Source organism: Maniola jurtina, chromosome 13 (assembly GCF_905333055.1).
Source record: "Maniola jurtina chromosome 13, ilManJurt1.1, whole genome shotgun sequence".
Classification (NCBI taxonomy): Eukaryota; Metazoa; Arthropoda; class Insecta; order Lepidoptera; family Nymphalidae; genus Maniola; species Maniola jurtina.
Genome location: NC_060041.1, coordinates 8,519,834 through 8,538,616, shown reverse-complemented (window position 1 = coordinate 8,538,616; position 18,783 = coordinate 8,519,834). Strand labels below are relative to the sequence as shown.

The window sequence follows — 18,783 nt, the reverse complement described above, 5'->3', positions numbered from 1 at the left end:
TACAGGCATTTTAATCATTTTAATTTTGGAGTGGGAGGGTCGGTCTTCTATCCCTTTCTCGCAAAACGAAAATTTGTATGAAATCGCACGAAGCTACTATGGCATTAGTGACGGAGTGACGTCAAAATGCTATTATCGCTATCTCTGTCTAATCTGAAATATTTAAATACTTATAATTTTTTTGTTATTTGATCGATGTTTTTTCAGTTTACGTCATTATTTTTATCCTAGTTTATAATAAAGTAATAAAAAAATTGGAGTAAAATACCCTATTAGTGCTTTAGAATCGTCAAAATAATTTACCACTGGTTGGGAATACCGTAATAAGTTCCATAGAGGTCTAGCTTTACTTATATCTCATACTTAGAGCTTTTTATTATTATGTTTGCTAAAGGGCAGCGTTGGCAACCCTTACGAATTATCAAGTGTGACTTTTAATTTAGACACGAAATAATGAGCAAAAACTTATCAAAGCCTTGACTTTTAATTAAAATATTAAATGCATGACAGTCTATTTTTAAATCACCGGAATTACTGAGGTTGGTACATTATTTACCAACGCCCAAACCCTACATAATTTAGAGAATTTGATACCTACCTTCAAATAAATGTTGGAAAAGCTCTCATCAAAGCTATTTTTAACATTAATAATTTTGTCTTTCCGTTTGTTGGACGTTTGTTTGTGTGTTGTTCAACAACCGACAACCTATTTAACTGAGTTCATTGACTGCTAGCCTTGTGAAGTTAAATCTCAATCATATTATTTCTATTACGTAGATAACGATCATGTAAACTGTTCACAAAGGTTTTCAAATGGTCTAAGTGATTATTTGACGTTATTTATCATGTTACTAGACAATTTGATTACCACGAGATACCTGCGGTCTAAATCGTTCATACTATTGTATAATTACAGTAATAGTTAAATTATAGAGAATTTATATTTCAAGTTTCAAATGGTGATGTCGGCAAGTTGATTCGAGTTGCTTTAGATTTTTTAAATCCCAACTCAACTGTTCTATTTTCGGGGTTAAAAACTAGCCTAAATCAACTAAACTTCGAGTGATAATAATTTTAAACAGTTTAGTTAATTGTAACAGTAGGTTAATGGTAGGTACCTACCTACGAATAACATAGGTACTCTACTGTAACTGACTGACTAACAAGTGTACAGCCTCAACCGATGACCCAGAAACTTGAATTGAAAGCATTTTGAGAAATTCCTGCGGGGTCCTTATAAAACCTAAATTCACGCGAATGAAGTCGCGGAAATCATCTACTTAGTTATTAATGAGATGAGAAGTGACCGATTTACGACAAAAATAAATCAGTTCAAAATTCAAATAAAGCACGAAAAACCCTTTTATATAAATAGAACCATAGAACCAAATTTTTACATCCTTGATATACCTACCCGGAGGGTCGACGTTTGACGACAATATTGAAGTTGGTAGAAGGTATCATACGTAGCCCAAGGTCCATTTATACGTCTGTAATCTGTATAACACTTAAACTAATTAAGTAAATGAGTTTATTGAAAAGCTTAGTCATACTCCACCTGCATTGAACTTGACCATGAGATTATTCCAAGGTCAAAAAAATCCGTACCAATAGTCATTACCTACTGTTAAGTATGACTAAAGTGTACCTCTAAACGCCTATTTGTTGACTTTGTATATGGGGAAAGTTCATATAGTTATATGGAAAGAAATAGAAATATAGAAGATTCGCTTCAGTAGGAAAGATTCTACTATACATATATACCTACTTTGCCAATATTTTAGAGAGAGTTGTTTGTGAAGAGTAGAGCTGAAAGTAGAGTCTACAGCACTGACCTCTACCAATACAAGTAGGTACGCTGGATCTACGGTTGCCGACTTGTTTTTAAAGTATAACTGGATTTTGCCATTTTTGCGCTGATAGCAGCAGTGAGCGTACTCGAACTAAATATTAGTGATGCCTGATGAGACATCTGTTAACACTGTAAACACGAAGACATTATTCCAGAATGCGTCTATCATTATTACAATCGCAATTTTTGTGATTGGCTGAATTTATGGTGCTCTTGTTGCGACAATGCGTTGTAGCCAATAGTGAGCGAGTGTCGATCAATCAGAGGTGATTGCGATCGTGACATTGTAATTTGTAGCTGTCATCCTACCGTAATCGAGCTACACTAGTAATGTAAGATTTTTAGTTCGATTTCTTCAAGTGTATGGGATGGATATTATGGGTTTATCTATATCGTGGGTATGTAGGGGGTAATCTTCGGAACTGCAGAACCGATTCTGAAAATTCTTTCACTGATAGATAGCTAGCTACATTACCTACCCCCGAGTGCTATACCTACCTATTATAATTTATGTCAACGGACGAAGTCGTGGGCAAAAGCTAGTGCCTATTAATAAACTTGAGAAACCTGGCGACATCATAAGTTCGAAACTAAGTACTTAGTAGCTTAAAATGGCAAGTGATGGCCTAGCTCTGGGTTCATATTAATAGGTAGATTCTGTAATGCCATTAATTTCTAGGTACCTACTTAATGGAGAATTAATCCCGTTCCTAGTCTCTAATTTATCAAAGTCGGCAGCCCTTTTAAGCGTCTTTTAACTGTCTCAAATACCTATATCATCAGGGCAATTTGTTTGGTAATCAAGACGTTTTAACGAGGATGAATGGTGACCATTCATTGTGTTTAATTTATTTACATCTTGATAAGAAGGACCACTAAAGTATCTATTAATGTCTGCCAGCGAAACTAAAGAATCCGAGAATCCCTGGAATCTTTGTGGCATGTTAACTTTGACAATGGTAATTCAACCCTGAATATTTTAGACCGTTGCGATTTTGTTCTAAAATATAGGAAATAAGATTTTATTCTGATGGAATAAATTAGAACAAATCTTATAATTAAAACTTATAATTTGGTGAATATTGAAATTGGTTTTGTGTTTTGTATGGTAGGCTTAGTAGGTAGGCTTATCCAATCGAAGTTTTTTTGAAAATTGTACATGGAAAGAAGTCAACCTTCTATTTTACTGTCCCTTCCTCATACATATCGTAAAAATCAATCAAATCGGTCAAGTGCTAGTTGGACTCGCAAACGAAGGGTTCCGTGCCATCACTGCCATCGTTCCAGTATAACACTTTTTATTTGTTTTTAATTTCATGCGGCTATTTTGAATGTTTTTACTGGCAATAGAAATACACATTCTGTGAAAATTTCAATTCTCTACCTATTACGGTTCACGAGATACCTACAGCCCGCTGACAGACAGACGAACGGACAGACGGACAACGGAACCACGGACAGCGGAGTCTTAGTGATAGGGTCCTGTTGGCACCCTTCGCGTCCGGAACCCTAAAAAATTTGCCTTAATTTGCTCGTACAAGCGTGAGGTGTTTATTCATTGGCGTGTGTAATTGTATAGTGTATGTACTTATTTTAATGTTAATTGCTTGAATATATAAATAAATATTATATAAAAATATTCCTTTGTTATTAAAAGCAAATAATAATACGTATTATCCTATTCCTATTTTATCAACGACTTAACCGACCAGTTTATTAATAGTATTACATAATCAGGAAATATAACCCGTTTTGCATAGTAGGAATATAAATAGGTGTACCTACATATTAACTGCGTACTTAATACCAGGTAATTAGATTTGGTAACTGTAATTCTTTTGTTTTGTAACTAAATCGCTTGACAAAGTGGTTTGATGTAACACCTAACACTATTCATTCATATCTCTTGGCTCTAGTTTTCACATTTTTCAATTGTCAAATAACTTTTATTTGAGAGATCTTATATACCTACTTAAGTTTGAAGGTCCTAGTCAATTAATTAGCCATATTTTGCCGATAAAATGTAATACTTACATATCACTGGAGTTAACTTTCTCGCAAACGACGGGTAGCTGGTTGAGATGCAGGTGTGTAGCATTCAGCATACACGACTTGTCCCCGTAGTGCAGATCCTCCGCTGTTACCTTTGATGTGGTACCTGAAAGCAACCGATATCATTGTAGCTTGCTGCACTAGATTACAACATGGGGTTATTCAAGGGACAGACCAACTTTCTGAAAGGCCGGCAACGCATTGGCGGCTCCTCCTGGTGCTTCCATGGGCGGTGGTAATCACTTAACATCAAGTGACTACTTTCTTTTTTATTAAAAAAAAATTTGTCAAATTCTTGAAAAGCCGGCAACGCATTCCAATCCAATCCAATCAAGCCAGATGGCAAAGTCAATCCAGAGTTGTAGACTATGGTCAATACCCTTCTCATCCTAAGAGTGTGCTCACTAGTGAGCCGGGCGCGGCGATGGGTTGATCATGACGAGTCGTGATTATAGTGGTAAGCATTATTGCGATGGTGAGGTACTGAGTCCGATTCCCAGCTCGGGCCAAAAATTATTAGGTGTTTGGGTTTTCTGTCTTTTCTCAGTTCCATAGTCCGAAGCTTAAATAACCTACCTACTTGCTACCTACAAGACTTTCTAAGCATTTACACAGACGCAATAAAAATTATTATTTATCTACCTATGAAACAACTGTGTCCCTACTACTTACTACAACTAATAATTATATTGCAGTCACTAGACTGTAGCTACATAATTGATTTCATATTGCAGTTCATGGCTTAAGGTAATTGCTATTTGACAAATCGCAAAAATGCTGTACTTTGAAGTAAATTGTTTATTTTTCTAAAGCATTAACAGCTATTAAATACATGCAATTAAAAACTTCAGTTTGTGAAGATTATAAGGGCCTTTTTAATTTAGTATACATTATCCCAATAATAAAAAAAAACCAAGTTGAAAACATTGCTGTTCGCAACTTGTTCTGTAAAAGTTTTCTTTAACATCTTGATACTTTGAAGCCAACCTCCAGAAAATGATATGTTTAGGTTTAGCAATCAATTTTAACTGTTAGTTTTATACTAAATGTTTTTCGTTTCTTAAATAATCTAAAACTAACCAAAAAACTTCCTGTGCTATTTATTTTCTTGCAGGCGCTCTATGGAATTCAGTGTCCACTGGACTGTCATGGCGGAAGGACTGTGCGCGTCATTTCGTCGCAAAATATTATTTAAAATGAATATAAGCTTATTATTTTTGAATGAAAGTTGTGTTTATAATCGTTGAAAAATAAAATAGGGATTTTTTCATTTCTAAATGAAGCCTGCTTATATACTAAATTTTATTCTAAAGTTACGGTTTTACCAGGTAAATACTCGGAGATTGTCATAGATTATGATGACAGATAGTAAGTGTTCTAAATAGGTATTATACCTATGTTAGGAGATAGCGCGCCTCGTTCCGGGTGCCGTGTTCCGAAATGGATTTCGTAGTAGTGCAAGTTTGGTGCAAGCCCCACATGACGGAGGGGTATGCGTCAGGCATTTCCTGTGTACAAAAAAAAGACCTATATTTCGGATCCATATTTCATCACTGACAATATGCACTATTCAAAGACTGTTCTTCAAGCATTGAGGAATTTTGGACAGAGACATCTCGAAGGTTCCCGAAGGCTGCCTGAGTTAAATTTGTCGGCTAGCTAGCTTTTTTCGAAATTGGACTTACTTAGCTGGATTGTGTGTTAGAGATTTCTTATGAGATATTATATGTACATAATATAACCATCATAAGGAAGCTCAGATTCATGCTGCGGGCAATGGGGAGAGCCTAAAGGTTGGAACGCCATTTCGGCGGCCGTGTTTCCTGCCATATATACCATAGATACCTGCAAGCCAAGAGTGAATAGGCATCTTCCAGGTAAGCGTGCTCCAACTTGGACCTCATCATTGCTTTCTTTAAAGCATGATTGTCGTCAAGCGCAAGCGCAAAGATTCAGGCGGCGCAAACCCGTAGCATGTGGAAGACCCTATTAAAGACCTATGTTCACTGTGGACGTCTGTCGGTTGATGTTGATGATTATGTCTTTAGTGCAAGTAGTTCAGTAGTTTCAGAGTTTATCGATAACAAACAAACAAACCTTTCCTCTTCATAATATATGTACTTAGTAGCGCAAACTTGGAAAAAATCTCGTGGAAACTCTTTGATTTTCCGAGATAAATGTCATTTTACCTGGCAGCCCTAATCAATTTTATCACTGATAATAATAACTAATTCATAACCGTTAAAACTAAGAGTCAAAATCTCGTTTTTCTAGTCGAGTTCCGTAGGCTCTTTGAACCCACCGCATTATTATCCCAAGAAAACCTACCATTAGATGTAGGAATAATGGAAAGAGGTCACAACCCTCAGCAATAAAGAATACGATGCGGAGAGAGATGTCACTCTCAAGGTCTTTAAATGTATCCATGCAAAAAACCACGTCGACTGGTTGCTCCGTTGCAGCGTGATTGAATATTAAACCAACAAACACACTTTCGCATTTGAAATATGGCCAGTGATTATAAGAAACAGTTTAAATCTCTCTCTGCTCTCCGAGAGACGTTAGGCAAAGTGAACACGAATTATGACACTTCTGTGTTCTTATACAAGCTTAGGTCTCTCAATTTTGTCAATTAATGTCAAATTTCTTTCTCAGATCAAAACCTAGTAAGTGGTTTAAATTCAAGAGAAGTTTAGGCCGTAGTCTTCAACAAGAAACTCGGCGGTTGCTCTTTTCAAAGATTTGATATACAATATTAAATTGCTTAAAACGCACATAACTGAAAAGTTAGTAGTGCGTGATTCCAGGATCGAACCCCCGACCTTCGATTAGGAGGCGGACGTTCTAACCACTAGGCTATGACAGTTTTTAAATTAAAGGGGTTTAAATATTTTAGTGTGAAGACTGGCCTACACATTTATTCATTAGATGTGCATCACTTTCTTTTTTAGGGTTCCGTACCTCAAAATGAAAAACGGAGCTCTTAAAGGATCACTTCGTTGTCTGTCCATTTGTCCGTCCGTCCGTCAAGAAAACCTATACAGTACTTCCCGTTGATCTAGAATCACGAAATTTGTTCTCGGATTTATTCCTTTACTTGGGCTATGAGAGTTGAGACCTATCTACCTGCCCATAATTCTAGGTTAACGGGAAATACCCTATCGGTTTTCTTGACAGACACGACAGACGGACAGACGGACAGAAAGACAGACAACAAAGTGATCCTATAAGGGTCCCGTGTTTCCTTTTGAGATATGGAACCTTAAAAACATTATGTAAGTATGCAAAGTATTTCCCTTGCAAGCCATATTTAACAGTTGACATGTAGAGGTCATTGACTTTTCCTATCTTACTTTTAAGTTTTAATGCATCATTAAGTATTTACTGTTTTGACATGGTATTTAGATAATGGGTGATATTTATTTTATTTTATCTAATTCCTTTGAAAAACTTAGTAAGGCGCATTAATCTATAAAAAACCTAGCCAGTTCATAGACTTACTATGTTTTAAAATGGTCAAAGCGACTTACTAGCTTTTAATTTTACTTTAATGTGGGTGTCCTTACAATACAACGGGACATACTATGAAAGTTAGGCTTATGACATAAAACGATTTTCGGAAAAATGACATTTACTTTGTTTTGATATGGGGCGGTCGATATAATTAGGTACTAGGGTAAAGGCTCAAGTAAATGAACAGATTGGACGTTTTTACATGTATTAAGAGCTGGAATAAAAAACCGGCTGATATACCTTTTTTAAATATTTTCTTACAAATTCTTACACTTTTTTCAATTTCAATTTCAAAACCGTGTTCCGTTCAAACCGTTCAAAAGTGCGTGTGCGTGCGTCCATGTGTGTGTGTGAGTGTGTGTGAGTATATACTTGTCTGTATGTTTGTACGAGTGTTTGTTAGTGTGGTATTGCGTTGTATAACCACATGAGTAGCGAACAGAGTCAAAGCTTCATACAAGCGCGCTACGATAGGTACACTACTACAAGCTTGAGGCGCGTGTGTGCGTGAGCACAGGCGCTACGTCGCGTACGGAGAGAAATCGGTTTATATCGGCTCGGCCTGTGCTCAAGCTCAGGGGCTGCAGTACACGTCGCGCGTCGTGTTTTCATTTAATTTAATGTTAATGATAATAATTTAAATAGTGTTTAAAATCTATTTTCTTGAACTGTCATAGATTTTGTTCAAAATCAATATCTGAGGATCCCTAGGATCACAAAACAGGATATTGTTACCAAATTTAAAAAAGTCGACGCCATTTTGAAATTCTTTGTTAATTGACCGATTTCGTTCAAAATCGATATTTAGAGCTCCCTGGGATCACGAAATAAGAAACTGTTACCAAAATTTAAAAAAGTCGACGCCATTTTGAAATTCTTTGTAAATTGACCGATTTCGTTCAAAATCGATATTTAGAGCTCCCTGGGATCACGAAATAAGAAACTGTTACCAAAATTTAAAAAAGTCGATGCCATTTTGAAATTCTTTGTTAATTGACCGATTTCGTTCAAAATCGATATTTAGAGCTCCCTGGGATCACGAAATAAGAAACTGTTACCAAAATTTAAAAAAGTCGACGCCATTTTGAAATTCTTTGTTAATTGACCGATTTCGTTCAAAATCGATATTTAGAGCTCCCTGGGATCACGAAATAAGAAACTGTTACCAAAATTTAAAAAAGTCGACGCCATTTTGAAATTCTTTGTTAATTGACCGATTTCGTTCAAAATCGATATTTAGAGCTCCCTGCGATCACAAAATAAGAAACTGTTACCAAAATTTAAAAAAGTCGACGCCATTTTGAAATTCTTTGTTAATTGACCGATTTCGTTCAAAATCGATATTTAGAGCTCCCTGGGATCACAAAATAAGAAACTGTTATCAAAATTTAAAAAAGTCGACGCCATTTTGAAATTCTTTGTTAATTGACCGATTTCGTTCAAAATCGATATTTAGAGCTCCCTGCGATCACAAAATAAGAAACTGTTACCAAAATTTAAAAAAGTCGACGCCATTTTGAAATTCTTTGTTAATTGACCGATTTCGTTCAAAATCGATATTTAGAGCTCCCTGGGATCACAAAATAAGAAACTGTTACCAAAATTTAAAAAAGTCGACGCCATTTTGAAATTCTTTGTTAATTGACCGATTTTGTTCAAAATCGATATTTAGAGCTCCCTGGGATCACAAAATAGGAACCTGTAACCAAAATTTAAAAAAGTTGGCACCATTTATAATTCTTTCTAAATTGACTGATTTCGTTCAAAATCGATATTTAGATCTATCGATCGATATTTAAAGATCGATATTTAAACTAGGCAATCACAACAAAAACAAACTTTACCATCTTGTTGAACAAATAACTATTGTTAATTAAATTGTATCCTCCAGTGCCAGCCCTACCAAAATAGTTATAAATTTTGCTCGCTTCTTAGAAGCTTTGCCTCTGTTTGCTACTCTATGGTATAACACCATGTTAGTAAATCTTAGTATATTTTTAACCGACTTTAAAAAAAGGAAGAGGTTCTGAATTCGTTGGTATCTTTTTTTTTTATGTATGTTCCCCGATTACTCAAAGACGCCTGGACCGATTTGGATTTTTTTTTTGTTTGATAGGGTATACTTTGCAAGTGGTCCCATATAAATTTGGTAAAGATCTGATGAATATCTTTGAAGATGGAGAACAGAACTCCTCAATGGATAAGAGCAAATTCAATTTTTTTTTTAATGTATGTTCACCGATTGCTCAAAGACGCCTGGACCGATCTGGATTTTTTTTTTTTGAAAAGCTAGGTATACTTTGCAGGTGGTCCCATATAAATTTGATGAAGTTCTGATGAATATCTTCTGAGATGGAGAACAGAACTCCTCAATGGATAAGAGCAAATTGCTCGCGATCAGTGTAATTGCTTAGTAAACAGTAGGGTTTTAGCTGGGCATGGCATATTATTATAGTACAGTGGGGCCACTAAAAATTTTGAAATAAAAAATTTTCAAAATAAAAATAAAACCGACTTCAAAAACCACAATAACTTAAATTATTTTTTACTTTTTAGTGTTTGTGATTTTGAAGTCGGTTTTATTTTTCTTTTGAATTTTTTTTATATTTATTCTGGTATTCTGCTTTCTTGGATATGGATCCCTCTTGGGTATCCCAATTTCTCTCTGTCTTTGGTACTATCAAGCTAATTTTCTCTCGCGATTTGCACAATAGCATTAGACCAACGCGTCTTCGGTCTACCTACCTGTCTTTCTTTCATCTGTAAAAATCGATACAATATGACCATTTGCATTTCAGTTTTAGGGCATGTCTCAAGGTGTCTGTAGGCTTTGTCTTTTTTCTTATGTCTTCAATTCTCACTTTGAATATTTTTTGCTTAATTTATGCACCTTGCCATCGCCCTTTAGCAAGTCACTATTTCTTTTTATATTCTTTGTCTGGACCCATGTTTGGCTGGCATAGGTAAGGCATGGCAGGATGCATGTATCTATAACGGATCTTTTAAGATGTACTGGGTAAGCTCCTTTCATTCTTTCCTTTTGTGCCCAGTAAAACAAGCATACTCGGGCTACTTTGAGAACCCATTAGCAGCTAACAGCAAGGCCTGGACTCAAATTTTTATATGTGGAAGCTGTATTTCCTCGTTGCGTTTATGAGCAAATAAGAATAGTTAACTACTTTTACTAAAAAAAATTTTTATAATTTGGCGCAAACCATCTAAACACCATGATGATTATTATTTCTGCATTGTGAATATTACCAGAAGAAACAGCAAAAAAAATTGTTCCAAGCGGCTCTATTGTAACTTGCAGTCTTCTAAAACAGGTTTTATTTATTATTATTATGTAAAATAGTTTTTGATTTATCGCGCAAAATGTAGAAAAAAATATACAATAAGTCAAAAACTGAAAATCTGACATTTTTTTTAAAATTCCAAGGCGAAAATATACTTAAGAATTTATTAATAGGAATCGAGAGTTTATGCACTAGATAGAGTTCGTTCATTCACTGAAATTCCCAGTTCATTTACTGGCAATTTATCCTTTTGTTAAATAAAATAATTTATAATAATTAATACCACGCATTTTTTTGCGTTTTTGATATTTAAATAATTTAAGAGTGTATACCTACTGTGTATAGACACAGATAAAAAAAAATATAAAAATTATATATAGAACGATTCTCATATATCTTAATTTTAGGTCAAAGTCAGGGTAGTCCTTATTCGTTCATGTACTGGATCTTTTACCCTCCTACGTCAAAATACTAAAAGTCCGCGTAAATTTCGCAGATTGAAATGTCTGCTTGATTAATTGTCAATAGAGGGTCATGACATGTCAAAATTGCTAGTTTGAAGGTGAAATCGTCAATGTCATTCGCATAGGTTTTCCTCTTAATTATTTATTTATTGGAATATTAAATCTTAATAATTATTATCAAAGAGATTAAAATAAGTACTAATTATACCTAATAGTTTGATCTTTGTTAATAACGAATGTGGTTTTATGGTTAATAATAATAATTTAATGACTTTAATGGTCAAGGCCATCGATGGTCGGGGCACATAGTTCGAAAAACCGGTCAAGTGTGAGTCAGACTAGTACATGAAGGGTTCCACTACCATGCAATCGTAAAAGAAACAACAGTGTTTTTGTGATAAAACCACACGGATTTTCCCTTTACTTGCACTTTAAGATATTGCTACCCGCCAAATTCATGATTCTTTGTATATCAACGGGAAGTACCAACCCTATAGGTATTGATTCCCTTGACGGGTCTTGACAGACAGACAACGAAGTGATCCTATAAGGGTTCCTATTTCTCTGGCAATACGGAACCCTAAAAACCGATAGACATTGGGCTCCTAAGTATCTACCTTAGGAGCCCAATGTCAGCAGGAGCTGCAATGGCTACCTCGTACTGGAATGCGCAGCATAGACAGATCTGCCACTAGACAAACGACATCAAAGAGTCGAAGGAACCGCTGGTTCAGGCGCGCCGCGGCGCGTAGGTTTACGAGTACATCGATGGGCGCGGCGCCGCAAGTCCGTGTCGTGTGAAAGTCCTTACAAGAGACTATCCAGCAATTAAAGGGGTCTATCGGTTGGCGATAATGATGACGATGATTAACGAAGGTCCTTACCTCTTAAAATATAATTATGCTTTGGCTATGCTGATTTAATTCTTTACATGTGCTGATTCATTTAAAAGTAGATACCTATTTTATACATTATCCGAATTACATCGCGGGTCACGAAACAAATGCGGTGGAATTCGCCCCTCACTCGGTTTAGTAAGTCGAGGTCGCTATGACAAAATAATACAAATTTTTGTATTCACTTTAAACCACGAAGAAATTAGAATAGAGATGTTTCAATTGAAAGCTAAGTTATTCGAAATAATCACTCGTAGTTAATAGGAAGTTATGTGCACACTAATACTCGTAAATAAATAATACTTGCAAGTTTGGTAAATATCTGGTATATAGAGATCTGGTAATAAATTTTGACTTGCTTTAGTCTGATCGGGATTCGGGTAGGTGGGCGCTATTGAATTGCAAGTGGTTCAGAAAGGTTAGATCGTTTGCATTGTAGGCTCTACTTATGAAACTGAAAGGGAAAATATTGAAACCTAAAAGAAGAATTTTTTTATTTCTTCTGTGGAAATCTTAGATTAAGGATTTATAGGTGCCTATTACTTAGCTGTCTGTACTGGCTCAGTGACCAAGTAGTACATACACGTATCTTGGAATCTAACACTAGAATTTGCCTCTCGTGCCTTTGCCAGCCACGTGCCACTTCACAGGGCTCTCAATATGTGAAGAGCTGTGTTAGGATCAGAAGGATTTACTCACCGATGAGATAATGCCCAAGCTCTCCTAGAATGTAGCCGACGGACACCAAACCCAGCACATACCACTTGTAGAAGTTCTTCAACTTGCTTAAAATGCCTCCGTGGAACATTTTTGTTTATTCTGAAACAAGTACATAAATAATTTAAATCCCGTGTTCTGTTTACGAGCGTGTTTAAAAAAAAAGAATATCAGCCATGCTTATCATGACTAATACTCCCCTTTCCCCTCCAATTAAGCGTAAAGCTTGTGCCAGGAGTGGGTACGACCTGCCGGAGAGGGAACGGTTTGAACCGCCGACCTTTCGGAATTAAGTCCACTCCTCAACCGTTGAGCTATCGAGGCTCTACGAGGTGTTGTCAGGTTATGTTTCATTTCTCTAGATTTTGTTTGATTTTTTTGTTACGGAGGTTAGGTTGTAGTAGGTGCGCAGAATATTCAATTATTTTGTTGTTCAAGATCTAAAATAAGTCACTTATCGGTTTTAAAGCTGTCCATTATATCTTATACTCAACAACAATAAATAAAGCAAAATTACATTTACTTATTTCTTATTTATTCATTTATGAATGTAAGTAATTATTTTACACGGTATTGAAGCATAAACTCAACCCTTTTTCCTAAAATGGGTCTGCGAAATTGTTTTTCGGATATTTATGTTAATTAATAGGTATATTTTTCAAAAGATAAAACTGGTACATATAGAAAGAATTAATCAACACACATAGGTACATTAGTTTTTGCTTTAATGTTTTTAAGTTAAGGGGCATAGTAAAAATCATGGATTTCGCCGATTCTTGCTTTAGGAGCCTTAAACATCTCAATTTTAGTGCAAACTTTGTGGCAATTGAGTCTGCATTTTTAATTAAATATGACGCCAATATATGTAGGTTAATATAGTCTATATGATGCCGACAAGTTTATCAATTTGTGGTTGCACAATAGAGGTATGGACTTCCATTTTACTATTCCGCTACATTGACGTACCTAAGTGTTTTTCCATAATTTATACCTACTATTCTAAGTAATAAAAATTACTTATACTTAGGTACAGAATCTCCTTATTAATAAGAGAAAACGATTTAGCTACATAGATTTCGACGAGGTACCTAGATTTCATCCAGGGTAGGATTTAGGCGAACGAATTCTGCGGAATCCTATTTTAAATTTAATATCAGTCTATCATTTGCGAATCTAATTAGATCATAAAGATCTGGTTTTTAGTGTTCCGTACCTCAAAAGGAAAAACGGAACCCTTATTGGATCACTTTGTTGTCTATCTATCTGTCTGTCCGTTCGTCCGTCCGTTGTGTCTGTCAAGAAAACCTATAGGGTACTTCCCGTTGACCTAGAATAATGAAATTTGACAGGTAGGTAAGTCTAAAGGTGCCCACGCACTCGAACTGAACTGCAGCGGTACTGCGCGTCGCGTCAGCGCCCCGCACGCTATTCTCTCCAGTCACGACGCGCGTACGTCACTGCCGCGCGGCGCGGCTGGAGAGAATATCGTGCGGGGCGCTGACGCGACGCGCAGTTCCGCTGCAGTTCAGTTCGAGTGCGTGGGCACCTTTATAGCACACGTAAAGGAAAAAATCCGAAAACTGTGAATTTGTGGTTACATTATAATTTAATTATATTACAAACAAAAAAATGTGTTTCAATTTCAAAGTAACATAACTATACCAAGTGGGGTATCATATGAAAGGGATTTACCTATACCTGTACATTCTACGAGTAAAACAGTTTTTTATTTATTTTTATGCATAATAGTTTTTGATTTATCGCGCAAAATGTCAGAAAAAATAGCCGGTTTTTTAGAAATTTTAGATTTTCCAAAAAGCAGTGTGTAATGATGTGACAAAATCGGGTGGAAGCGACCGGCTGAACTTTCAGTTGACCACTAGAACGCGGTGTATCCAATTATTATTATTCTTACTTTGATAAAAATAATAATAAATGAAGAAAATCAGCGCTGCAGTAGTCAATACTGCAGCATTCTGCTGAGGCCGAGCCCTTTTAGCTCATACACAAAATCAATATTTTCTTTGTATTTTCTAGTATTAAGTTTAGTTGTTATTTGGTCTTAACATCAATTGTATTTTTATTTTTTTGTTGAGCTCAAATAAACTTCTATTTATTTATTTATAATATTGCAACTTTTATTGATTTGAAAATAGTAGCAGCAGAGATTCTTGCCAGCTCTTTTCAATAGAATTTGCTTGCTGAACCGTTGGTAGAGTCACAGACAATGGATAGCATACATTATAAAATTTGATTTTTTTTCTAGGCGTATTTCACGGAGGCACTTCTCAGCTGTAAATAGGTCTCGTACGTTCAAACGGCGCGGGCGTCCAACCGTAAACAATAAGTTAGTTTTTGACATACGTAACTGCAGCACTGACCTACTTGAGAATAATGATAGAATTACGTGGAATTATAAAGTCGCGACTAGTGCCTGTCATGCTATCATCTCGTAAGACTATACCTACCAGAAACTATAATATATCTACATTTACGAATGTACATACCTAGGTATGTATAGTAAAATACGACTGTGGGATCTTTGCTGATAATATATAATACTACAGTCTTTGGTAAGGAATCCGCGCAGTCTACAATCAATTTTAAAACATCCGAATATCACTTGAAACGTCGCTCGTGAGGAAACTTGCATGCCTGAGAGTTCTCCATACTTTATATTTACTCCATACTTTATTTTGGTAGACTTTGGCCAAACCCACTTGTCATTCTGAGAGGACACCAGTTCTCAGTAGTGAGTCGGCGATGAGTTTATCATTTCTCATAGGTATGTATGTATGTACCAATAAGGACGTTTCGAATGAATTTATTGTTAATGTAGGTACTAAAAAGACTACTTAGTACTAAATCGACTTTTAATAAGTAGGTATCTCTTCCTTTACTACACGTTGATGTCATTATATTGCAATATTATTAATTAATGACTCAACTCCAATAATTTATAGGTACCTAAACATTACACACGTTATGATAATAAAGATACCTATCTGTCGGGGCTACATCGTAGTACTAGCTATCTAGTTCCCTAGGTAGGTACATGAAGCGCCTGGCTATTGCATGAAATTGTATACATTCATTATTTTTGACCTGTTGGCCATAATGATAATGATGACATGATGAATTATTGACCATATTCATACTAATGTTATAAATGCGAAAGTGTTCTTCCTATTTATCTGTCTGCCGCGGGCGGCCGTCCGCCCGCCCACCACATACTAGGCGGAAAGACGTCATCAAACAAGTCGAAGAAATACAAGGCACGAGATCAAAGGCGTCGGACTACTGTGTATGGATCTCTTTACACTGGAACCGGGGTATGGGGTTGTCATTTTCGCTTCAAGATATTTAAAGTCCATCAGTCGCGAAGACGACGATGACAAAAGAACTATTTACTACAGGTAAAGTTTAATATTATGTCATGACTAAGCATCTATTTAAATTGCACAGACAGAAAAAAAAACTTGTAAGTTATTGTGAGTAAATAGATTCATTTGCAAGTCATTAAACTAGCCGGTAGCCGCGGGTAAAAAAAATGAAAATAACTTGGCGCTTGATTGATTCCCTCGCAAAATGGCGGGTAAATGTGACCATGAACTTACTTACTTGAAGTAGTAAAATTAGTCTTTTACTATAATTTGTAGTGAATGTTTGAGTTCGGTTCTCTTTTAATTTAGGTACCCGTCGCGGATCATCGGCCATAAAGGACAGTATTGGCAATTTTGGTTTTAAAAATAAACCTAGTCGTCTTACTTCCTTATTTTTGTTTTTTATCGAACAATCGGTCTAGAATAATGAATAGGTATCATAAAATCAAAATCACTATTATAGCAATAAAAGAATTAATAGATAGATAATATAGGGAGGTAATTAATATCTTTGTGATAGGTACCTATACAATTATTGCGCAGGCACTTAGCAATTTAAATAGAATAATCAACTATCCATCTATTTATCTAATAAACTAATACTAATATTTAACGATAGATTTAAGTTATAGCTTTAATATATAATATGTAATTGTTTATTGTCCCAAATAAATAAAAATAAAATAAATAAAATGCTTTAGTTCATATATATTTGCAGAAGAATAATGATAATGTTTTTAAATGGAAAAATAAAAGGAAAAACTGACTGACTGATCTATCAATGCACAGCTCAAACCATTGGACGAACCGGGCCTGAATTTGGCAAGCAGATAGCTATTATGACGTGGACATTTGCTAAGAAAGGATTCTTGAAAATCAACCCCTAACAAATAAAATACGGGTTTGAAATTTGTGAACTCCACCCGAGCGAAATCGCGGGTCTAGGTAAATTACATAATAAAAAATACATTGACTATGTGACTTAAGTACGAAGGCAACAAATCGTAATCAAGAAAAATAAAAAACGCACGACAGCCCTGCCAAAAAAAAACGAACTACAAATTAAAAATATATAACATCCCCGACAAGTGAAGGTTACAGTAACTAGAAAAGAGCTGATAACTTTCAAACGGTTGAACCGATTTTCTTGGATTATATAGCTAAGAACACTCAATTAAGCCACCTTTCAAACAAAAAAAAAACTAAATTAAAATCGGTTCATTAGTTTAGGAGCTACGATGCCACAGACAGATACACAGATATACAGATACACACGTCAAACTTATAACATCCCTCTTTTTGGGTCGGGTGTTAATACCTAAAAAAACTCAAATACCTACCTACATACATACATGAACCCTGAAATCATTACAATCTTTTTTTTAGGCAATCGTCTAAAAATAGTGAAAACTTGTTCAGCCTTTGTGTAGATGTGTACAAAAACAAAGTACAAAGGAATAGACTTCGCTAATAAAACGTATAAAAAGCCTTGTAAAGTGTAAACCTAGCTGGGCAAAACGAAACGAGCGTGTGTATTGTAAAGGTTAACATACTCGCCTTGACATTGTATACACTTCCATTGCAATGTCAAGTTTTATTGAAATTTGAAATACCGTATATATGTCTCGAAGTTGTAGGTCTGAAATTTTTTCCTCAGGTTTGGACGTTTCCCTTGTTCAAAGTTCAAACTCACGACCAAAACTCTCTAAAGAGAGAAAGTTAACAGGAGAGTGACATAGCTTCCTTTTGTCCCGAAAAATCGAAGAGCTTCCACGTGGACGAAGTCCCGCATCAACTAGATGTCTATGATTTTTTTCATTTTATTGTATTGCTAGAGGATTCCCGCGACTTCGTCCGTGTGGCTTTAGTTTTTTAAAGATCCCGTGTTTGCCTAAATAAATTGCCTATGTCAATTACAGGGACGCAAGTGTCCCCGGGATATAAACTAACTCTGTACCAAATTTCGTCCAAATCGGTTTAACTGTTGGGCCGTGAAAAGATAGCAGACAGATAGGCAGACAGACAAACAGACAGATACACTATCGCATTTATAATAATAGTATGGATATGGATGCGGATTTATATGGCCGTTATCTGCCCTGGATTTGCTACTAAAAATCTACGTATTCTATAAGGAACTGTAAAAGTTAAGGGTCACTAAATAACTTCGCTTCCAATCTTGACTTCGACGACGGGCTCAAGTAGATATTTTCGAAATGCTTTGGTAGTAGAATCCGCGAGATCCTGTACTAAGTATATAGTTATTCCATACACCATAGGTATTTGTTTGTATTATATCTAAATAAGAATGTTTTTTTGAATTCCATTACTTCTAATATCCGTCTCTGTATCCGGAATTGCACTGACAACAGTGACATGAATATTAACACCATGAACCATTATCTTAGATTTATTTGATAGACTTATTTCAGCACTTAATTATTTACGCGTAAGTATATAAATGTTTAGTTATATAACTTAAGCTAAGTTGATTTATGCTACTACTTTTCTCTAGCATCTTCAATAATGAAAGGAAAGTACTATAGATAAAAAGCTTCAGCTAGCCTTTTCCATTTGGGACGTTGTCCGTCGTGGCACAGCACGAACTCG

At 35.6% G+C, this 18,783-nt stretch overlaps 1 protein-coding gene across 1 annotated transcript in view; it reads right to left on the bottom strand.

Annotated features, from left to right (window-relative positions):
• LOC123871291 (protein spinster homolog 1) overlaps positions 1 to 18,783 on the bottom strand; it is a 41,058-nt gene that overhangs the window by 7,721 nt on the left and 14,554 nt on the right. Inside the window, exons 2-3 of the mRNA XM_045915008.1 lie at positions 12,773 to 12,892; positions 3,887 to 4,010 (exon numbers count right to left, since the gene is read on the bottom strand). Of these exons, the coding sequence (XP_045770964.1) occupies positions 3,887 to 4,010; positions 12,773 to 12,881 (233 nt within the window). The 5' untranslated portion in view covers positions 12,882 to 12,892. The remainder of the gene's footprint in view (positions 1 to 3,886; positions 4,011 to 12,772; positions 12,893 to 18,783) is intronic.